This window comes from Lynx canadensis, chromosome A2 (genome assembly GCF_007474595.2).
Source record: "Lynx canadensis isolate LIC74 chromosome A2, mLynCan4.pri.v2, whole genome shotgun sequence".
Taxonomy (NCBI): domain Eukaryota; kingdom Metazoa; phylum Chordata; class Mammalia; order Carnivora; family Felidae; genus Lynx; species Lynx canadensis.
This window is the reverse complement of record NC_044304.2, coordinates 107,027,059-107,051,784: the sequence shown is the minus strand read 5'-3', so window position 1 is coordinate 107,051,784 and position 24,726 is coordinate 107,027,059. Positions and strand designations below refer to the sequence as shown.

General features: G+C 35.6%; 1 protein-coding gene across 1 annotated transcript in view; it reads left to right on the top strand.

Moving 5' to 3' along the window:
• Positions 1-24,726, top strand: part of DGKB (diacylglycerol kinase beta) — a 715,928-nt gene that overhangs the window by 283,587 nt on the left and 407,615 nt on the right. Inside the window, 3 exon segments of the mRNA XM_032592421.1 lie at positions 5,867-5,952; positions 8,084-8,173; positions 21,318-21,478. Coding sequence (XP_032448312.1) covers positions 5,867-5,952; positions 8,084-8,173; positions 21,318-21,478 — 337 coding nt within the window.

The following is a 24,726-nucleotide window of genomic DNA, read 5'->3' as shown; positions in this document are numbered from 1 at the left end:
ATAATTTTATAATATATGCATTGTTTAATAGCTATACACATATATTTTCCAAGATTATGGAATCCATACTATAGCTTTTCTTTTCTCTTTTTAAAAAAAGTTTTCCTTGTGTGTGTGTTAAATACTATTGTCAGGTAACTATTAAAACTTCCTCAATCTTCTTTGTCAGTTTTATCCTAACACTTCTTAGCAATGGAAAGTAGACTTCTAAATCTTAGATGCAATATCTTGATTTGCTTTCAGTGATATTAAGCTTGAAGATCTCACCACCCTTTTTTACAGTGTGTGCTGTAGTGTTGGCTGTTGAGTAAATGTGGTAGGAAAGCAGCCGACACAGAGCTACTAAAGCTGTACATTAATATTAGATCTCCTTCACATGTAGCTATTGCGGCTGAATAGTAACTGTCCTAGGAGAGCACTGATGACCAACCCTGGAAACTCAGCAATTATTAATCCACTTCATAAATCACCTTAAGTTTTAATTTCAGTACATTTCCATAAACGTAACCTAAATAAATTCCGGAGCCACACATGATTACTTGATTGAGAAATATTAATATGTATTAATTCTGCAAGTGGACCTCTGAAATTGGTAGGTGAAAGTATAATACACAGCACCAAAGTTTCCACAAACACACATTTTTGCAGACACTCCTTATTCCCTCATCCTTCTTATTGTTAGGATGTCATGTGAAGTGGGATCCTCATATCTGCTGGTCTTTACAGCTTAATGAGTAAAAAGTTAGTGCCCATGCAGGGCCCTGCAGTTTGGTTCTTGCCAAGTCTCTTGGATTCATTTGTTCTCACTCAGACCTGTTTTTCTCTGCACGTTCTGGCCGTAATGCCATAAGTAGGCCTCCCTGTAGTTCACCGGCCACAGTTTCAGATTGGAGGTAGGAAAACTTCTCATTGTCCATCCAGGTTTGCTTGGTAGTAAGTTCTCCCTGTGATGATTTTACCAGAACACTGAGGGAGAGGGAGGGGTGGAAATAAAGGCATGACACTCTGACCTATAAAACATATATACTACTTTTAATGAAGGGAAAATGATTGAATCAGTAATAACCTGTGGATAGTACAATGTAATTTACATATACATATTGTTTGTTTCTTAAGACAGCCCAATGAAGCAAATGTTATTAACTTCATTTTAAAGAAAGGAAACTGAGGCTCAGAATGATTAAATAATTTTCCAAGGCCACTATTCAGTGAATGAGTGAAATAAGGAATGAATGAATCTCTAGGGAAAACAGCATGGATTGAGTGGAATAAGAGGCTGAGATAGAGAGGTCAATTTTTCAATCCATTTAGCAATTTATTTACAGAGAGTAAGCTGGTCTGACAGTCACATGGGGTTTATGTTTGGGGGTAGGATGCTGCTGAAGAACCAATGATGACAATTTTAAAAGAAACAAGAATGAATAACAGATGAAACATCATCATGGAGTAGAAGAACAATGGTGAGTCAAATGGATGGTTAGGCTTTCACCAGAAACAATTAGCTCTACAGTAAACTTTTCATCTGCCAGCATATTTTGAAAAACTTTTCTACGCTTCAGCGAGTCAATGTTTGAAAATTTAGGAGATAAATTAATAGGATATATTATGGCAAAAACTGATTTAGGGAGTATTAAAAATAGAAATTTTGTTCAACAATTATTAAGTGAATTGAAAAAATTATATAAAAAAGAAAGAGATAAAGACTCACCAGAAATTGGATAGTTTATATGCAAGTGCTACCTTCCAAAAATTGTACAGATGCTTCCAAAAAAATTAAAATGAAGGCATATTCCAGAACTAATTTTATGAGTTATGAATAATTTTGACAAAAATTAGAGAGGGTAGGAGGAAGAAAAATAGTAAGTCTGTTTTGATCAATATAGATTCAAAATGTCTAAGGAAAATATTAGCAAACTAAATCCAGTTCTCTACAAAATAGTAACAAACAATATCCAATTTGGGTATGTAAAGTACTGTAAGGGTATTTTAATAATGCAAAAATATCTAAATGTGTATCCCTACATTACTGATTAAATGAGATCAACCATATCAATATCTTAAAAGATGCAGAAAAAATTTAAACATTTACTCATAATAAAAAACCCCTACTATAACAGGAATAGAAGGAAATTTTATAAACCTTATAAAAGGTGTCATTCAAAAAAGAAGAAAATAAGAAAATCTGTACAAAAACATCATATTAAGTGGGGGAAAGTACAGAAATATTCCGCTTAAATTTAGGAAAAAAATATGGGTGTTCTCTATGAATATCCCAGTTCAGCAATATATTAGAGCTCTAATATATTAGACAGCATGAAAAGAAATAACAATTAGAAAGATTGGAGATCACTAATAGTACCATTATTATCAGCATATCATACAATTATTTACATAGAAATCCAAGTGAATCTACAAAATATAGTCAATAGAAACCAACACGAGTAATGTGGCTCTTTGCAAGATCAAAATATAAAAGTCAAATATATTTTCTTATACCAGCAACAAAACATCAGTAATAAACTATTTTAGTAATATTTAGTATACCAACACAAATTATAAAACAACCAAGAATAAACCTAATAACACATATGCAAGACCTGGAAGCAGAAAATTAAAAGCTTTATTGAAGGACACTAAGCAATATCTAAAATAAATCAAACATGCTGTATCATGGATGAGGAAACTTCACTACATTATACAAACATTAATTCTCCCAAAATTGATCTATAGGCTGAATGTTACTTTGTTCAAAATCATAATTGGTTTTGTTTGTTATTTTGTGTGTGTGGAATAGGACAAGTTAACTTTAAAATGTATATAGAAAAGCAAAGAAGGGATAATAGCCTAGATTCTTTACACTCTATGAGATACAGACTTATTATAAAATTACTTAAGGAATTAAAAGAATGTGGTACTGGTTGAGGGATGGACAAATTTATGAATAAAATAAAACAGTTCAAAAAGAAATGTACTCATGTATAGAAATCTGATTTATGGTGGAGCTAGGAAGTGGAATTATTCAATAAATAAAAAGAACAAAGAAGAGAGAATAATTGGTGCACAAGAGCCACAAGGAAAGATAGAGGGAAGGAAGGGAGAAAGAAAGAGACAAAAAGAAAGAGAGGATGGAGGGAGGGAGAAAGGGAGAGAACAGGAAGTGAATAAAGGGATCCCTACCTTGTACCACCACAAAGAATCGTCAAAAGCAAAACTGAAATTTTAAAAAAGATTATATATGAATTATCTTCAGACCTCCAAGTAAGCAAACTTTTGTTACACAATATAGGCCAAAGGGCTAACCACTTATGAAAAGATTGATGAATTTGAATGCATTAAAATCTTGTGTATTAAAATACACATTAAAGTAAAAAAAAAAAAACAACTTATAGAAGATAGTTGCAAAAAAAAGCATTAAAATTAAGAACAATTAAAGACTTTTTTTTTTAAAAACAAAGACAATTTTAAAAGAAACAAGAGACAAAGGAGTAAAGAAATAAAAGTCATGAATAACCATTTCACAAAAGAGGAAATGCATGAAATTAAGAAGTGTGACATTATAAGTGTTAGAATGGGCTCAGCCAAATTTTATCTATACTGTGAATGGATGCATGCACTGGTAAGACTTCTTTGGGAAACTAGAGTTGCATATAAGTATATCCTACTCTGAAAGTAGCAACTGTCCACGAAACCTAGGAATATGTCCAGTACAGTTTTTTTTTATTTTTTTATATATATATGAAATTTATTGACAAATTGGTTTCCAGTACAGTTTTTTTAAGAACATAAATGAGCCAATCCAAATGTCCACTGACGTGGATTTCAAAAGGTACATTCACCTAAATGATATTTACCAATAGAAATTAAATAATTTCAACTATACATGGAGATAACTTCAGCTATCACATGAATGAATCTTAGTAATAATGCTACGTGGAAAAAGCAAAAAGTGAACAATATGTTGTCTATGGCATGCACATAATGACTAAGAATTCAGAATAGTGCTCACCTTTGTGTATGAGGAAGAGAGAAAGACCACAGAGGTCTATGTAAGTTATTAGGAATGTTCTTCCCTTGGGGTGGGCAATTAGTACATAGGTGCTTAAATTATGCATAATATTATGCTATACATAATATGAGCAAACAAATGGGAAATAGTCTATAAGAAAATATTGCAACATGTCTAACATTATATCCACAATATAATACCTAAGAAAATACTTGGAAGTTTCATGTTCTAAATATTAATGGCTCTAATTATCCGATGGTGGGGTTTTAGTAAATTTTTATACATTTCTATTATATTTACGCACTGTTTGTATTACTTTAACAAACTGTTTTTGTAATAATGCTAATTTGAATGAGACACAGCATTCATAATATGTAGAATTCATAAGATAATAATAAAAAACAACTCAGTGGAAAAGATGACGAGGGTTTGAAGATGCAGTCCACAGAAGAGATCACACACGTGTAAACCTACAGAAATATGCTCAATCCACTAGCAAGCAGGGATATGTGATGTGACAATAATAGCATAATTCTATTTTTCACTATTACTGAAGAAATATCCTCAAGTTGTTTACCTACAGTGTTTTGAAGTTGAAGGAAATCGATATTTACATCTTTCATAGCGGGAGCTGTTCAGAGAGTAATATGATGGTATACTGGAACATTTCTCTTCTAGAAGATTAGCTTTCCAAAACATGCACATGTTCACATAAACGTACTTCAAATAGTATTAAGTATAATACCTATTGTTTGTATTAGTGAAACACTAGAAATAGTTTAAAAGTACATGAAGGGAAATGGTTTATTTGATCATAGAGTGTATACCTTATATAATGCATTCACTTATTATAAATCATGATGCAACCCTATATGAGCTGACATGGCAGGATCTCTTGCACATTTTTAAATAAAAAATGGACACAAATACATTAACAGGATGTATAGCATAATCCCATTCACGTTAAAAATATGTGAATAATAATGCTCATATGTGTACATTCACATATGTAAATATATAGAAAAATTTCCTGGAGGATTGAATATTATATTACTACCAGTTGGTTACCCCTGGGTAAGGGAGATAAACAGACACATTCCACATATTTCTGTCTTGTTTCAGTTATTTATTTATTTATTTTTGTTGCAAGAAAATAGGCATATACAATTGTATAACTGCCTGCGATACCTGCCTTTTTAGCTTTCCCCAAGGTGGGTTTCTTTAACAAGCAGATGCTCTTTGCATTAGCAACAGAAGCTGTGGTCATGTATTGCAGCCCACCCAGCAATTCGGCTTGAGTGTTCCCAGTAGCAAACACAGAGGGCCATGTCAATAGCCGAGGGGAAGCCTCCTATTTGCAAATTCTAAGTCAAAGGAAACAGAACCCCAAAAGCAATGTGATCGATTTCTTCCAGTGGTGGAAAGGCTGAAAACTCTCAAAAATATATTTGCTGGCATAATAGTTATATTTATATAATGATTCAAAAGAGCATTTTTGATTAATGAAAATTATTGAATTAAATACTATAATGTTTGTCACTTTGGATTATTTGTGAGTTGCAGATCAAATATGAGAGGATATTTTAATAAAAATTATAACGTCTTAGTTTTGTTTTTGTAAACTTAAGAGTTGATGAATCTAGAATATACAATTAAAATATGTTTAAATCGAGATGTTCTTTTATTTTAGAATTTTATTCTAGATAGTTATTGAATATTTTTCAATAAGATCATTGATGTTATCTGACAGTTTTCATAAACTAAAAATGTCTGTCATTAGACAAAATGCTAAGAATACAAAACTTTACAAGTCCTAATTTTAAAGTATCAATCATGTGCCATTACATGCTTATTTTTCAGGTTAAACTTTTTCCGTGATGTTCCTGATTTCAGAGTGTTAGCCTGTGGTGGAGATGGAACCGTGGGATGGATTTTGGACTGCATAGGTAATGAAGACACATATTTAATGTCGCTGGGGTGAGACTGGCAACCGAAAATTCTTTATATTTTATTTATGTTATTTAATGCATTGATATCTTTGAATGCTACGGTGGTATAATCGGACATCTGGCATGTTGCACGTTATTTACTGGCTTAATGTATTTTCTACATTTAGAAATTTTAATTGGTAAAATAATTTGCAATTTCTATATAGAATTCCTTCTTTTTTAAATCCATTTCTCTTGGAATTTCCTAAATCCTCAGAGCTATTTTCAAATCAGGCTTTCCAAATTCCATTTCTTTCTTTGCCCCGAAGAGGGAGCCAAAGAGCATCTTAGCATTTGTGATAAAATGTGTGCCAAACAGATGCACTTATTTCATTGAAGCATGGAGCCTCGAAACCTTACCCTCTGTTTACATTCATATTACATGCATCAATCATTATTATTACCATAGCTATTTTTTATTTATCATGAACTATCTCATAGACCTTGTGCTAATATTTTTACCCCATCCATCCTCATTCTCACAACTTTTTGACATAGTATTGATAATCCCATTTTATAGAGAGAGGCTTTAATATATGGAGAAGTTAAATAATTAGAACAACGTTTTAAGAGCTGTGAATTGATAGACCTAGGATTCGAGCTCACACCTAACCTTATTTTATATTGCTTCTCTAAACTTTTAAAACATTTTTTTTAAATAAGCAAACAAAGCAGATACATGACTGAGGATCAAAAGCAGACATGAATCACAAAAGCTTGATGGTTGAGAAAAATTATCTAGTTTTTCAGAGACAGTCAGATGTCACAACTCATTACAAGTCAGTAAAATGATCATGTACCAGCCTTTAACAGGAGATAAATGCCAAACAAATATCCATTTCTTTAGTTCTCACTTCAGCTACTACATTGAACAATTCTTTGTTAAAAACGGGCCCTTCACCAAAGGGAAATAGTTGGTTCAAAAGAAGTTTTGCTGTCTATGTAAATTGAAGCAAACTTTGATTTAGTTAATGCAGGTGAAAATATTCTATCTTTTCATACACACGAAAGTATTCAAATTAAAAGTGAATGCATGTTGTCAATACACTTTTGGTAAACATCTTATGACTTTAGTCCATTTTTTTTTAAGAAACACTGAAAACTGTGTTCTTGGGCCTTTCAATAAAAGATGTAAATAGTATAATGTGCATTATCTAAGGAGAAAATCAGAATTCACAAACTGCAGAAATTAGAGCTGCTTGAATAGAGCCGGAGATCTTGTAAGAATGTTAGTGAAAACAGTACGATATTGTGAGTTTGTTTTAGCCTCCCAAATCTAAGCCTCACTGACTACACTGGGGCATATCCATCCCTAAATAATCTGTTGTCTCCACATTCTTCACACAGACACATACTCACTTTGAGGGCTGAGCAGGTAGAAAAAATAAAGAAAAGTAATATATGTTTGTGAGAGTCATCAAAAGCATATGATGGTTTACACAAAACTATGTGGAATTTTGATGGCAGAGATCTTTACTGTTCTGAACCCAAAGCACTATGTTCTGTAAACCTTAATCTCAAAGAACCCTGCTGATCTCAGAATTACCTAGTTCTTATGTTGTTTACTCTGACCCAAAGCAGCACCATGGGTAGGAACAACACAGTGAAACACTTTTAACATTTTACTAGCTTCTAGAGTTTGATTTTTTGAAACAAAAATTTTATTCCTTAAAGTGAAATATACCTAGAGTTGGTGTGCAAAAGGACTTTTTACAGAAATGCTCACCTCCACTCTGATGATAGCCCTCTAGTATATTCCTATGATGCATATACCTGAATCCTTGAGAATTTCAGTGATTTTAAATCAAACCCACCATAATTTTTAACTGAGTTAAAATTTTAAAAGGCTTTATTCGGGCATAAGTCCTGAAAATTCCCACCACTTTGTAAATTATGGTATTTGTTTGTGTTTAATAAAGTGCTATAAATACACACAAATTAATCTTAATTTATAATTGTATATAGCTATAAAACATCACTTTTCCTGCTTGTAAGTACCTAGTGGGAAGCCTCATGCCAAGCTGTCTTATTTACTGTTTTTCCATCTGTGATGAAAATTTTATTTTATCTTAATTTTTCTATTCCACAGAAAAGGCTAATGTTGTCAAGCATCCTCCAGTTGCTATTCTGCCTCTTGGGACCGGCAATGACTTAGCAAGATGCCTGCGATGGGGAGGAGGTAAAACATAACACAATAATGAAAATCTTAAAAAACAGAAATACAGTGTAGAGCATCCCCCCCCCTCAAAAAAAAACACCTAAGCCCATCATTTTTTATATGTGATAACTGCCGTGTGAAGTTAGCAAATATAATTGCTATGAGAGACACAGTATCTAGTTTTGAACAATAATTTAGGGTAAGGGAACAAATAATGGACCAATCGCTAGACTGTGAGTGCTGGGCTTTAATCTGATACCAATTATAGACTTTATGGGGCATGGCAAGTTTCTAAACCTGATTGGTTTGGGGTTTCTAACTTAAGAAATGAGATAAGCATGGGTTAACTTTAAAGTAATGTTCAGATTTTTAATCTCTGAGTTGTGTAGCAAAATCACAAACAAAGGAAAAAAATTGAAAGGCTAATGAATGATTTGTCCAGGAATGAATACATTAATTAATACTTACTTTTTGAGACCCGCTTTATACCAGGCAGTGTGTTCTGTACTTGGGATACAACGTTAGTAATAGAAAACAAGATCTACCTTCAAAGGGGCCTTGAATTCTAGCAGCATGTAAAGTCATATGTAAATTTTGAGACTTCCTACTAACAAGCAAACCTATAACCAACAGAACAAAAGGCCTCACGGAGGAAATGAAAAGATAACATAGGGAGAACCCTAATTGGTGGATAATGACAGCCATATAGAACTGAGGGTAGACTTTATAGGGAAGAAAGAATCTCAATTTCAGAGACCCAGAAGGAGAAAGGGACTTGATACACTCAAGGAATTCAAAGTGGAATATTGTGTATGAAATAGGATAAGGAGGGAGTATTTCAAAAGGTCTTAAGATAATTTGAAGTATCATTAATAGACTCTACTTACCTGAAGATGACAAAGAAAATAAAACCAGATTTTGCTAAAAAAGCCAGAATTTAAATCTAATTTTATCTTCTAAATTCACTTAGAAACGTTTAAAAAATGTCTGCTAAAACAATGTGAATCAAAAAGCCCTTGCGTAGCTTGTTAAAAATACAGTGGCCTGACCTCACCCCAAATATGCTGAATGGAAATCTCTGGGGGTGACCTAGGCAGATGATTTTCTTTTTAAACAAACTCCATAAGTGACTCTGATTTACAATAATAATTTGAGAACAATTGTTCTGTGAGTATTTGGCCTACTGGTAAACTCTAAGTCATGTGTATATTATGTATATGTATATGTATATGTATATGTATATGTATATGTATATGTCAGAATTGGAGACTAAGTTAAAAACTCGGTATATTATATATTTGTAAGTTTCATTAGGGATATAATTTAGTAAAAGGATATCATGAAACACTGAATTAAATCTCATAGAATCTACAGACCAACAGACAGATAGAATGAACCATTACTTATAAGATGCTAGTGTTTGCCAGCACTTACACATGCATATTGATTAAAAGGAAGAGAATCACACATGTGGCTTCTTGTGTATTCTTTCAAAAAATATTTTTGATGTTTGAAAATTAATGATTTTGTTTAGATTCCAAACTTATAAATGCCTTCAATCTCAAAATCAAATAGAAGTTACATTTGGAACATTTTCTAATGATTTTCTTATGAAACAATTTTAAATATTATTATCAGTGGTCAAAGACACATGAATTGTAGATATGGAATATATGGAGTATATGTCAAAGCTCTGAAAGACTCAAACATATTTAGAGAATAATGGGGGGAAAGTATCCAGCTAGATGGTCAGGAACACCTCTCTGAGGAAGTAACATTTAAACTGGATTTAAGGGGCGCCTGGGTGGCGCAGTCGGTTAAGCGTCCGACTTCAGCCAGGTCACGATCTCGCGGTCCGTGAGTTCGAGCCCCGCGTCAGGCTCTGGGCTGATGGCTCGGAGCTTGGAGCCTGTTTCCGATTCTGTGTCTCCCTCTCTCTCTGCCCCTCCCCCGTTCATGCTCTGTCCCTCTCTGTCCCAAAAATAAAATAAACGTTGAAAAAAAAAATTAAACTGGATTTAAAATATAGGGAAGGAGAATTAGCCTCCTAAACTGTAAGGGCTGAAGGAAGGCTGATGTGACTCTTGAATCAGTCGAGAGATAGTGGATAGCAATGGAGTGGGGGAGATTGGAGAGATAATCAAGAGCCAAAATAATGCTGGGGCTTGGTGGTCTTGTTAAGAATTTTATTAGATTGAATTTGAAGCACGAAGTGAAACTTGGAAAGAGTTTCAAAAGCAGCGTAACACAATGACATTTATGTTTTCAAAAATAGGTTAATTGAGGGTTATAACATAAACTTAAGAAGAAATTGTGAAAATGTAGACAATCACAGTTTTCCAAATAAGAACTTGTACTATAGTTTTCATAATTAGAGAATAAAAGGACTGGACCAGGGTGATGATAAAGCAAATGAAGACAAGTAGACAAACTGGAGTTGTGTTTTCAGGGAAGGACTGATAGAACCTGCCAGTGGAGTGCATAGGAGCTTTGTGGAAGGCAAGGTGTTAAAGGAAACAGCAAGATGCCTAAGTGGAGTGATTAGGAAAATAGAGATACCATTTGGTAAAGCAACATGCTCTGAAGTGTGATTATTTCTCAACAGGTGTGTAGCTAACTTCGAGCAAGTAAGTTGCTTAACAACTGTGTACTTCCGATTCCTCATCAGATTTGAAAAAATGGTAGTGTCTGCCTTGTGGGTTCTGATACCAAGCTATCAAATTGTTTGCCTAATGTTTGTTCTGAGTACTTTAGGTAGCTGTAGTAATTATCATCATGCCTAGCATTTGGGAAAGAAAATAATCACTTGGTTAATTATTGGTTAACTTTTGGTCACTGTAATATGTTGACTTTAAGCTTATTGTTTGATAAGAATATATTTGGGAAAATGTAACACTGGAAGAATGTAGGAGGTCCTAGGGCATTTGAAAATACTTAGTTTACATTCTCTTTGCAGTTTTTCTGGCAATAATTAGTCTAACAAAAATTTAAGATTATGGCAGGGAAAATGTTTCGTGAGAGTGAGGAGATAAGAGAGTTTTAGACGGGGCACACACTTACAAATATATGTTATTGCTTTCCTTTATGTGACTTTCCTTTATAAAAATTTCTATGATTATTTTTTTAAAATTTAAAAAAAGTTTTATTTACTTATTTTGAGAGAGAGACAGAAAGTGTGAGGGACAGAGTGTGAAGAAGAGAGAGAATCTCAAACTGGCTCAGTGCTGTCAGCATAGAGTCTGATGCGGGGCTCGATTCCATGACCGTGGGATCATGATCTCAGCCAAAATCAAGAGTCAGACAACCAACAGCCCCCCGGTCACCCCTGTGGCTTTTCAGATACATTTGGTCATAACATTGCATCATTAAATGGAAAATAAATATTAATTATGCTTTTATTTTGTTTCTTAGCCTAGAGGGATTATACGTTTTAAATCAAAATAATGGAAGCAAAATAACGTCATTCTTTTCTAGAAATAGGCTTTTACTTATATATTTAGTGATTTTGATAAGTATTTAAAAAAATATGACCTTCTTGAGTTTTGGAATCCTGTTTATAGTTACACATCATTATTTAACAAGCTTGTTCATAGATAAACAGAAACAAGTAGGGTGTAGACACTTGTTAAATTGGGGAGTACAGTTTGGAATTCTTCACCTTTGAAAATTAGCTCTTAACTGCAGATGTTGTGATTCTCAAAATAGATTTACTGCCTCTTTCCATTTTTATTTGGCTAGAAGGTTGATTGGCATTAGACTTTTTCATACTTATCCATAAAAACTTTGAGAAAATAACCAATGGTAAAGATTTTAAGGTGAACAACACTACTAGAATCTAGCTCTAATAGTTAAATTTCACTAAATCCATTTCTACTTTGTTCTCTCCTGGTCAGTTGCTCTTCCTACATTTTTCTAGCATTATATTGAGCCATGCTGCTGTTAACCTGAGATGTAGCTGAGGACAAGCTTAATATTTTATTTAAAGCATTATTATTTATCCATGTATCTGCTGAATATATGTAATACAACATATATATTATATTATATTATATTATATTATATTATATTATATTATATATTTCTATTATATATATTGTACTATACTTCCATGCTATATTGTAATATACTATATTACATTAGTATATGTAAATTGATTTACACCTGAAAACCATCATATTTATTTTCAAATGAGTTGAATTTGCATAATAGGTGAACATACTTAACTTTTTTATTCAGTTCAACTGTGAAAATATATAAAATTCATTTGTGGGATAATATTTATTATTTTTATAAGAAATTAAAAATTTAGGAGACATTCAACATTAAGAATGAGGGCAGAACTATTAAAAATATGAGATTTATGTAAGTTTAAATATTTTTTTTAGCAGCAGACAAAACTTTATTAGAGTATAAGATGAGAAAGGAAGAATAGTATGAAAAATCTTTTTACAGAGAGGGGACACTCGAAAGTGACTATAGGCAAAGGGCTTTGTTTTATAAGGTTCTGATTAGCCCTCCGTCCCCTTCCCCCTTGTTCCTTCTCAGGTTCTACCTTACTAGCTGGATAACTCTAGGTGCTGGGTCCATTCCTGATTAGTTCACTTCCATTGTATGAGGGGTAGTCTAAGGCCACACCACTTCCTTGTGAGTCATAGGTTTTGTGTTCAAGTCTGTCAGGTCTTTTGTCAAATTCCTAAGGGGAACTTAAGGGGGAGTAGGTGCTGTCTGTTGTATTCAAAAGAGAGACCTTAAGCCTTAGGGGGTTTGCTATGGTCAGACCCTCCCAGCCTTGTTACAAAATGTGTGTTTTTTCCCCACTCAGGGACCTCAGGTCCTAATTTTTCCCTCTGCCTACTGAATCCTATCCTTTTCCTATCATATTCCCACCCTCTGAACACATGATTCCTAACTGCCATTAGGAACTGGGACAAAGCCTGATCTTAACTGCTTCCTGCTGAGCAGGGGCAATGACAGGAGAACATTAGTCAGGGCAAGTTCAGAGGTCGATCCATGGTCCGATATAGTGGGCAGGTGTTTGGAAAATCTGGACTAGCAACATTTTCTTGGATGTCTTATTTTCTGGCCTGTGCAACAGCTTCTACAAATGACATACAAAGAGAATGTTAGGCCAACAAGCATTAATCTTCTAAAATGCAATGCCTCTTTTGTGTGTGTGTGTGTATCAGGATTTGACTATACTCCCTTTTATTTTTTTTTTATTTTTTTTTCAATATATGAAATTTATTGTCAAACTGGTTTCCATACAACACCCAGTGCTCATCCCAAAAGGTGCCCTCCTCAATACCCATCACCCACCCTCCCCTCCTTCCCACCCCCCATCAACCCTCAGTTTGTTCTCAGTTTTTAAGAGTCTCTTATGCTTTGGCTCTCTCCCACTCTAACCTCTTTTTTTTTTTTCTTCCCCTCACCCATGGGTGTCTGTTAAGTTTCTCAGGATCCACATACGAGTGAAAGCATATGGTATCTGTCTTTCTCTGTATGGCTTATTTCATTTAGCATCACACTCTCCAGTTCCATCCACGTTGCTACAAAGGGCCATATTTCGTTCCTTCTCATTGCCACGTAGTACTCCATTGTGTATATAAACCACAATTTCTTTATCTATTCATCAGTTGATGGACATTTAGGCTCTTTCCATAATTTGGCTATTGTTGAGAGTGCTGCTATAAACATTGGGGTACAAGTGCCCCTCTGCATCAGTACTCCTGTATCCCTTGGATAAATTCCTAGCAGTGCTATTGCTGGGTCATAGGGTAGGTCTATTTTTAATTTTCTGAGGAACCTCCACACTGTTTTCCAGAGTGGCTGCACCAGTTTGCATTCCCACCAACAGTGCAAGAGGGTTCCCGTTTCTCCACATCCTCTCCAGCATCTATAGTCTCCTGATTTGTTCATTTTGGCCACTCTGAGTGGCGTGAGGTGATACCTGAGTGTGGTTTTGATTTGTATTTCCCTGATGAGGAGGGACGTTGAGCATCTTTTCATGTGCCTGTTGGCCATCCGGATGTCTTCTTTAGAGAAGTATCTATTCATGTTTTCTGCCCATTTCTTCACTGGGTTATTTGTTTTTCGGGTGTGGAGTTTGGTGAGCTCTTTATAGATTTTGGATACTAGCCCTTTGTCCGATATGTCATTTGCAAATATCTTTTTCCATTCCGTTGGTTGCCTTTTAGTTTTGTTGGTTGTTTCCTTTGCTGTGCAGAAGCTTTTAATCTTCATAAGGTCCCAGTAATTCATTTTTGCTTTTAATTCCCTTGCCTTTGGGGATGTGTCAAGTAAGAGATTGCTACGGCTGAGGTCTGAGAGGTCTTTTCCTGCTTTCTCCTCTAGGGTTTTGATGGTTTCCTGTCTCACATTCAGGTCCTTTATCCATTTTGAGTTTATTTTTGTGAATGGTGTGAGCAAGTGGTCTAGTTTCAAACTTCTGCACATTGCTGTCCAGTTCTCCCAGCACCATTTGTTAAAGAGACTGTCTTTTTCCATTGGATGTTCTTTCCTGCTTTGTCAAAGATTAGTTGGCCCTACGTTTGTGGGTCTAGTTCTGGGGTTTCTATTCTATTCCATTTGTCTTTGTGTCTGTTTTTGTGCCAATACCATGCTGTCTTGATGATTACAGCTTTGTAGTAGAGGCTAAAGTCTGGGATTGTGATGCCTCCTGCTTTGGTCTTCTTCTTCAAAATTATGTTGGCTATTCGGGGCCTTTTGTGTTTCCATATGAATTTTAGAATTGCTTGTTCTAGTTTCGAGAGAATGCTGGTGCAATTTTGATTGGGATTGCATTGAATGTGTAGATAGCTTTGGGTAGTATTGACATTTTGACAATATTTATTCTTCCAATCCATGAGCAGGGAATGTCTTTCCATTTCTTTATATCTTCTTCAATTACCTTCATAAGTTTTCTATAGTTTTCAGCATACAGATCTTTTACATCTTTGGTTAGATTTATTTCTAGGTATTTTATGCTTCTTGGCAAAATGCAATGCCTCTTAAGGAGGAGGCCTAACTATAGGAAGGAAAGACCCATTGTAGCCATCCAAAAAATTCCTCACATGTCTGGTCATTTTTTAAACCAATTTGACTGTAGTTTTCTTCCCTCCTCCATACTTATTTGGATCCTGTGATATCATTAGTTAGAATAATTAAGTACCTGAACTAGTTTACGGTTCTCAATCCTCAGATCTTCTTCTGGCTATCCAGTTTCCATAGGAACAACTCCATGAGGGGTATTTAAATTTACTTCAAGGAAAGATTGTTCTTTGATATCCAGATTGCTGTTAGTTTAGGCAATTGTGTATCTATCCTGGAGCTAGTAGCACTATAGTCCCTAATTTGGTCATAATATCTCTTTCTAGCAAGGGAGTGGAGCTCTCTGGCATTATCAAAAAAGAATATGAAAAAATTAAAGATGCCTGGGTGGCTCAGTTAGTTGGGTGTCCAACTTCAGCTCAGGTCATGATCTCACAATTCGTGAGTTCGAGCCCTGCATCAGGCTCTGTGCTGACAGCTCAGAGCCTGGAGCCCACTTCAGATTCTGTCTCCCTCACTCTCTGCCTCTCCCCTGCTCACACACTCTCTCTCCTTCAAAATAAATAAACATTAACAAAAATAGAATATGAAAAAATCAAGTCTCCCATATGCACCCTGGTAGCTGAGAGAAAAATTTTTCAGAGATGCCGCTAATCATTATGCAGTGTTCAGATAGTTGGCCAGGAGTGGAAAGGAGGACAGAAAAGATGATTCCAGTGTCAGGAAGGAAATCAACTGGTTTACCTTGTATATCCAGAGTTACCAGAGGCTTTGGGTTTACGATAGCTAGTTGGTTTTGGCCATTTTAAAGAGCCTTGGACTATATCACTCCCTTTCAGGGACATTGGTTATCCAAGCCCTCATAGACAGAGGTTCCTGAAGGCATTCAGACTCCCAGTGCTCTGAATGGACAAGTAAATGGCACTTGGTTCCGGACCTGGGGAAATCCAGTCTGACATAGTGTGGCAAGCCACAACCAAGGCCTCAGATTTTTTCTTAAGCCTCCTTTTCTGTTCCTTATTCTCCTCATGATCTCAGCTGTAATGTACCCATTTGACAGCTCCAAAGAACTCCTCCAAGGTCCCTTCCAGGCCAACAGCCAACTTTTTGCAGCTTTCTCCAAATATCTGGGGCTGATTGAGTGACAAATTTGTCCTTTAGGATCCTCGCAGCTTTGGGGGGGTGTTAGGGAGATACCCATATATTTAACCTCAACCTTTCCAGGAAGGCCACCAGGTTTTCATCTTGTGTTTGCGTAATAGTGGCTAATTTAGCATAATTTAAAGGTTTAACTTGGGACCTCATTAATTTTTCCAAAAACAAGCTCTGTTTTTTCCAAAAACAAAGGCCATCCATTCCTCAATGAGATGGTCATAGTCCCAATTAGGATCTTGGAGCAGGACTGCCTGGGTCCTTTCTGGTTCCCTATAGGACCTCTAGTCCCATGGTAATTAATGAGTTGCTTTATGAGTCCCCATATCTCTCAGCTGCTGCCAGAACCCTATGTTTCTCTGTCTTATTAAGAGTCTGAATCAGCAAAAGCATTATATCTTTCCAGAATATTCTAAAAAGCCCCTATATGTCTATCTGGATCATCAGAAAATTTACCTAGATCTCCTTTTATCTGTCTTAAATCTTGTAATGAAAAAAGTACTTGTAACCTTATCACAGTGGTGCCTCCTTGTGTCCTCCCTTCCAGCACTTGAGCTTCTTGTAGGGGAAATATGCCTGTTGCATTATGGGGAGGGCCTGGATAACATGGGCAGAAGGGAGCAGAAGTGTATGTTTTTAAGTCTGAATGTACAGATCGAGGACCTGAGGAGGAAGAGGCTGAGATGGAAGACTTCCCTTTCTCCTTTTCTAGGTCTGCTTTGGGTACAGGCAAAGGTTCTTCTGAACTCTTGGAAAGCATTGCCAACAGGCCAGAATGGACCTTATACATAACTCGATTCTCTCTTAAGGCCCCCAAAACACTGAACATAGGCGACTTCTCCTCAATTCCTCCTCACATTTGTAAAACAGTCCAATTGGAGGATAGTATCATAATTGATATTTTCCTCTGGTGACCTGTTTTCCTCCTCTAATTTGTACTGGGGCCAAGGCTTGGTGCAAAAGAAAATGAGTCGCTTTTCTTTCAGGGTATGTGGATCAAAATTATCCCAATTTGTGATAATGCATCCAAAAGGAGGATTGGCCTTGGTTGGGGAATTGCCAATTGCCTATAGAATTCCAATTTCTACAGGAAAAAGGAGGAATAGGCATCCCTTATCTCAATTTCCTATCTCTGGCCAGAAGAAACCTTATCTCCTAACCACTGTACTTAGCCTGGCTATGCAACTGGCAGCCAAAAGCCCTGTCAGTCTTGTGAGGTTCTGGCAGTAGTCGCTTTTACCCGCGCTTGACCCTACCTCCAAGAAAGACCTTGTCTTCCCGATTCCTCACACCCCTCCATTTCCCACCTGTGGGACTTTGGGGGTATCAGCTGTGACCAAGCAAGACTTCCCTGGATGTAGAGGATGTGCTCATTTTATTTTTGGCTGTACAGTAATTTATGTATTGATCATAATAAAAACTGTTCCTCTTTACAAATACATGTCAAAAGGCTGGTGAAAAACCTTTTTTGTAAGGATAAAATTGCCATTGAGGGGGGCTAAAAGTGTCAAAATTGAGGTCTATTTCCCTGCCTTTTCCAGCAATGCCCACATAAATACATTCCAGCCATGTGGGTATCCATTTTACAATATCGAGGTTGTTGCACATTGGCAGACACTGGGTTAAGTGTAGCAAAATGGCTCCCATGTATCTCACTAAAAACCCTCTATATTATCATAGCCATCCATCCATCCCTCATATGGCACAGGCCATATTCATCTGCCTTGCAGAAACACAAATGTAGAGTATTTGGAGGCCAGCAACAAGGGTATTTCAACCATTTTCCCAGCCTTTGGCTCAAAGGAGGGGGAATTTTAATCTTATACCAGGGTACTTTTAAAATCTGTTCATTTTAATCTTAGTCTCCCTGACCACACATAAAATTCCTTTCCAAAGATTTCCCTGCACAAACCTTCTACAATTTTCCTTTGCATTCAGATTTTGTCCCAAGCAATTTCTCTTCAAACTACCAGTCTTGTTTAGGACAAAATTCCTTTTTTTTTTTTTTTTTTTTTTTTACTGTCAACAAAAATGCATTTCCTTTCCTTATAACTTAAACATCTACTTTTCTACAAACATATTTGCTTTTACTTATTTCCTTGCTTCCTTTTTTCCTTATTTGTACCAGTGTTAACTACATTAAGCAGAGTTTTAATGGTTAGAAACCTTAGTCTCCAGTGAAAACTAAGCAGTAACCAATTGTGAATTGTTACGTCAGAATTCCTTAGATGGCAAACTTATGAATCAATTAAGCACAAAGCATGTTTTCCAACAGACCCAAATATCCTTAGTTTTTCTGCTATAAGTCAAAAGCATAGGGGCACCTGGGTGGCTCAGTTGATTGGATGTCTGACTTTGGCTCAGGTCAATGATCTGGCGGTTTGTGGCTTTGAGCCCCATGTCTGTACTGACAGCTCAGAGCTGGGAGCCTGCACCAGAATCTGTGTCTCCCTCTCTCTCGGATGCTCCCTGCTCATGCTCTGTCTCTCTCTCTCAAAAATAAATAATCAATAAAAAAAAAAAAGTCAAAAGCATAAACCTATGTTTAGTTAGCAGTGCTTTCGCATTCCACCTGATTTAGAAAAGTCCTAAATGTCCAGTGAATTTAACCCAGTTTATCATCCAAGCAAAACTTCAAAGGTTCAGGTTATCAAAGACCCTGAAAGCCATCTTAACAATCACCCAAGAACATTTTGAAACAAACACATTGCAACAGAGATAGCATGAGCTTATCTGACCTTTAGTAAACCTAAGTAGACAAATTTTTATATATTTAATGCTGATGACCCTAAAGATGTGCATATCTTAATGAAACCAACAAACTTAAATTTAAATACCAAATATGTTCCATCTGTGCCTATTTAAAAGTCAATTAATTTGTTCCCCATTGTTACTTTTTCCCTGGGGCACCTGTGGGGAACTCTGAAGTGAGTGGCTCCTTGCTGCCCCTTGACCAGAGGGTGGGAGGAGGAGCCGGTGGTGCCTGAGGCCCTGAGGATGGTATAGGAACCAGTTTTTAGGCGGCACCCAAGGTGGTGCGGAAACAGGCTGAAGGGATGAGCTTTGGTAAGAAGTCCAGAGGCAGATAAAAGCCCAGAGGACAGACAAAAAGAGGTCTCCTGGTCCTAAAATCAGTCAGCTTGTCTAGATGAGCAGATGTGGATTTTTTTTTTTTTTTCACCAACAAGTGGAAATGGGCAGTGCATGTTGGGCAGAGAAGATAGGGAAGTTCCCCGAAACAAAAGGAGTTTTTGCAGCTGCTTGGGAATATTCCTTAAAGTCCCCATCGTGAGGAAGACTAACCAGAGATAGTTGGCTCTTATTATAATCTGCACATTGTGGGAGCCTGCCAAATGTCTGCGTACAATTGTATGCAAATTATTATGTATATTCAAAGTTTTTGAATTTTACTGCAAAAATATGATGTAACATCTACAAAAATAATATGTGATACTTCTAATGTTTCTATGTGTCTAATCATTGTTTGTTGTACTCTTTGCTGTATGTATTAATTAGTACATAATTATTTTACCTGTGTAAGAAAAATGTAATGGTAGGCGCCGAAATAGGCATTCCTAGTTTCTGTCTGTCTTACTTTCTAATAGTTAATTCAACAAATACACCATAATTACACTTATTTATTTTTAAAGAATGTTGGCATATTACAGTGCCTATTCTTCTTTCTTTTAATCCAATTAATTCCAATGTTATGTGTGCTAACACCTCTGATCAGGCCTCATAGCCTCAGGCAGTTACTTGTTCAATGAATACATTATTAAAATATAGACCAAAGTTGGACACAGAAAATCTATGAAAATCTTGTTTCAATTCAAAATATACTCTCAAGAATGTGTGTGTGTATGTGTGTGCAGAGTTAGAGAGGGAGATATTATTTAACTTAATACAATATTTCTAATTCTATTATCATTAGTAGTATTATACAGTTGAGAAATTCCTATTCTTATGCCTCATATACTAAGACCTTTTATGCATTTTCTCATTTAATTCTCACAATAAATCTAAGTTTTTACATAGGAGGAGGACGCTATTTAGGAAGGTTAACAGCAAATATTAAATAACACAACCGGGATTAGGATGTCTGAACTATAAGGTTATATAGATACAAATACATTTAAGAGAAAATATCATAGTAAGCAATAATTGTAGTTTCAGGCCATGTTGACTATCTGCAGTAGACTCATTAAAACAAGACTTGTTGAGCATCTGTTCCTGGGAAGACCTGGTAAAGGACACTTGCAGTGAGAACAATGCAAATAACTACAATGCAATGTAGTGGTTCTAAAGTGCCACTAGTTTGGAGAGCTGTGTGCTGTGGCACTGTATAGAAGCCATTATTTTGGGAGGGTGGCTTCTGGAAAGAAGCGCTATCAAATATAAAACCTGCAAAGGGAGCAGAAGCAAGGCAACCAAAAGAAAAGGGTACTCTGGGTATATAGAATAAGGCAATATAGTGCACAAAATGAGAAAGAGAAGGACCTTCTTCTACTTAAACTGAAAGTTATTCCATATCAGTAGAGAGCAAAGTGTGAAGATAAACGAGGATTGTAAAGGGTCAAGTCTAAAATTGCATCCAGGATTTTTACTTCAGCAACTGGGTCAAGGCTGTTGCCTGTCTGAAAGAGAGTTAAAGCAGGCATTAATTTCATTCTGAATTCAATGATATAGTTTTGAGGGGATAAGCATGGAGATATTCATTTGTTCTTGGACTATACTGAGAACTGGCACCCTAGGAGAGGAATGTGAGTTGCAAATTAAAGCTAAAGGTAAAATATTTTTATGAGCTTAACGATTACAGTTAATTCTTTATCTTGTATTAGACTTTGCTTTAAAATGCATTGTTTAGCTTTAGAGTGATGTATCCACATGCACACACTCAGACACACATAAATACAGCTTTTGTTATTTGGTTATTTTTTTTTTCTCAAGATAATTTTTGTTTCATTAGGTTATGAAGGTGAGAATCTGATGAAAATCCTAAAAGACATTGAAAACAGCACAGAAATCATGTTGGACAGGTGGAAGTTTGAAGTCATACCTAATGACAAAGATGAGAAGGGAGACCCAGTGCCTTACAGTATCATCAATAATTACTTTTCCATTGGCGTGGTAAGATTTTGCGTTAAATGTTCTTTTTTACCAGTCTGGAATAATCACTGTGTATAAACTCTTACACTGTGAAGATTTACTGATTATAAATAATTTATTTTATCTCTGTGTCAGCAAAACACCTCTTTTAATGGGCTATAATAAAACTTACGAATTTATTCAAAGTCAAAGAATCAGCAATAGATAAATTTTTCATGTGTTAAACAAAGGAAAGAAACTTTTTTTCCCCCAGTTGATTTGACTATTTGGGTTACTAAAATAAAGGGTAGAATGGTTTCTAAGATAGTTATGTTTTTGAATATAGACTGAAGCTCCACAGTTAAAATGTGAAGATGATGCATCAAATTTTATCTTACTTTGAGATATGTATCAAAATATTATAACCTATTAGGTTTTTACGCTTAGGTCTGAAGTCTAAGAAAAATGCTACTATCATTCTCAAGTGGTTAAAACGTCAAAAGGCTAACTTTTTACTTAATTTCTTGAAAAATCTTAGATGGAAAGTAAAATATCATTTGACAATTAAAATAGTTATTGTAATTCTAATCCCTAAGGAATTAATATTTTTAATAGTGATTTTATACATACATATATGTTACTTGGTAATTATTAATTCTTAAGATATATTATGTACATTACATTTCATTGAACATACACTGTTTAATATTAATCTCATGTCATGCTACATACTGTCTCATGTGCCTGCACACACACACACTCACACACACACACACACACACACACACACAAGCACCCACACACACTGCTCTCGTAGATTATAGAAGTCATTGATTGAATCTGTGAATTTAGGAAGTTAAGCTACCTGAGCAAGGTTCCTTTAGCAATATTTTTTCTGAGTGTCCATTTATTTATCTGTACTCTCATTGTTACAAATAATGTCGTTATACATTTAAAGAGCCTCAAACAATGGTACATAATGAAAGGTAAATATACAATCATTAATAATACTATTACACTATTATTATTTGCAACAAAAGTGTAATGCATTTGATCCAAAAAGTCCTACTTATATTTGATATGAAGTATGCATAATAATGTTTTTAACAGTTTTATGGGCATGTAACTTACACACAACCTAATTCACTCATTTTAAGTGAACTATGATTTTACTAAATCCATCCAATTTTACAAGATTTTCATTACCTAAACAAGAAGCTTCATGCCCATTTGTAGTCAATTCTGGCTTCTTCACCTAACTCTAAACGACTAATTTTTCTGTATATAGATATTTCACATAAAAGAAATCGTACAATATGTAGTCCTTAGCATCTGGCTTGTTTCACTTCACGTAATATATTTGAAGTTCACCCATATGAACTTCATGAATACTGTATTCCATTTTATTGCTGAGTAGTATCCCATTGTGTGGGCATGCCACATATTGTTTAGTCATTCACCAGTTGAGAGGCATTTAGATTGTTTTGATTCTTTGGATGTTATGAATAATGCCATTCTCTTGAGTTCCTTAAGTGCATTTTTTGTTTGTTTTGGTTAATGTAGTTTTTAACTCCAGAATTTCCATTTGTTTCTTTTATAATTCCTCCATTTTTAATTGGTATTTTTTATTTGAAGAGTCATTGTTGTTATGCTTTCCTTTATTCTTTAAATATAGTTTACTTTAGTTCCTTTGACATGTTTAAAATAGCTGTTGTGAAGTCATTTTCTGCTAAGTTCAACATCTGGTGCTCATCAGAGAATTTAATAACATCTTGACCACATCCAAGACTATTTTTCCTAAAACATGTGCCACATTTTGCTCTTCCTCTGCATGTCTTCTAATTTTTTGCTGGTAACTGGATATTATATACAATTTATTGTAATAAGTTTGGATTTGGATCTGCTCACAGTGGTTATAGTTGTTCCTGTGTTTTTTTAGTGACTTGCCCACACTTACCATGTGGAGCATTTCTCTCCTGTGGTGTATGGTGTATGGCTGCTGATGACTCAGTTTTGTTTTGTTTTCTCTTTTTAATTCTTGTGTTTATTTTAATACTGGCTTCCTGGAGATCACCTCTGTGTCAGCATGATTGATCAGAGTTTGTGCTCAGTAAGTTTGTGGCAATAAATCTTCACCCCTTTGCCATTGGATCTGTGTGTTCGCTGGGGAACACACATACACTTCAGGCAATTTTTAATCCTACTTCAGCTTTTAATATCTGCCATCCCTACTTCTGTCTCTTTTGCCCATGCATAAAAATTCTCACTAGCCAAGGATGTATAGTCAACTAGGGCTCTTTTTGGTCTTTCCTGAACATGTTTGCAGCCTTGCACGTGCATACAGCCTTTCAGACAGCCAACCAAGGCCCATTATGGCTATCTCATTCTTCAGGACTCCTGTTGAATTTCCTGTTAGCTGGCTCCTTAGTTGTTTGCCTTAATCAGTTTTGCAAACTCAAGCCAGCTGGGACACTGGCCTTCCTTACCCACTTGCTACTGAGATTACTCTTGTTTTAGATAACTCTCTGGGTCATGGAGTTTTTCTACCTTCCACTCCAAATCCAATCAGTTCCCCTGCCAGTAAAGTTGCTTGCTTTCATGGCTTGCTCACACTTTAGAAGTAGAACACTGATGGACCTGGAGGATAAGGGAGTAGCCCAAAGCTGAATCATGACCCATTGCCACTGCTCTTATCTGAACTTAAGTAGTTTTTCTTGGATAAACACTTCTCAGTTTTTATATGCTTTTGGTCAGTTTCCAGTGGCCCTCAACAGCATATAATTTTTTCCCACCACAGGAGATATTTGGCAATGTTTGCACACACATTTGATTGTCATGAATGAGAGGGGATGGCTATTGGCAGTAGAGGCTAGGAATGCTGCTAAGCACTCCCAGTGCACAAAACAAGCCCCCAGACACACAAGAAAGAATTACATAGCTCAAAATGTCAGTAGTGCTGAGGTTGAGAAACCCTGGTATCAAGAAACAGACATATTAAATACAAAACTCAAGGTGTTGGGAAAGGAGAAATAGCTAAAACCCAAAGAAATGAGAAAGGAAACTAATAAAAATAAGATGGGAAATATAGCAAAGATTAACAACAACAGGAAAAAAATATTTATAGAATGCTGGCACAACAAAATACTGGATAATTGAAAAGAATTAATCAGTTCTATTGCAAAATGGATTTTGAGTGAGGTCACTTTAGAAGGGTCTTTGTCCGTTTGACTTGGAGCCTCTTTCAGTGAGTAAAACATGGGAAGGCGGGGTAGGAAGAAAGGAGAAAATCC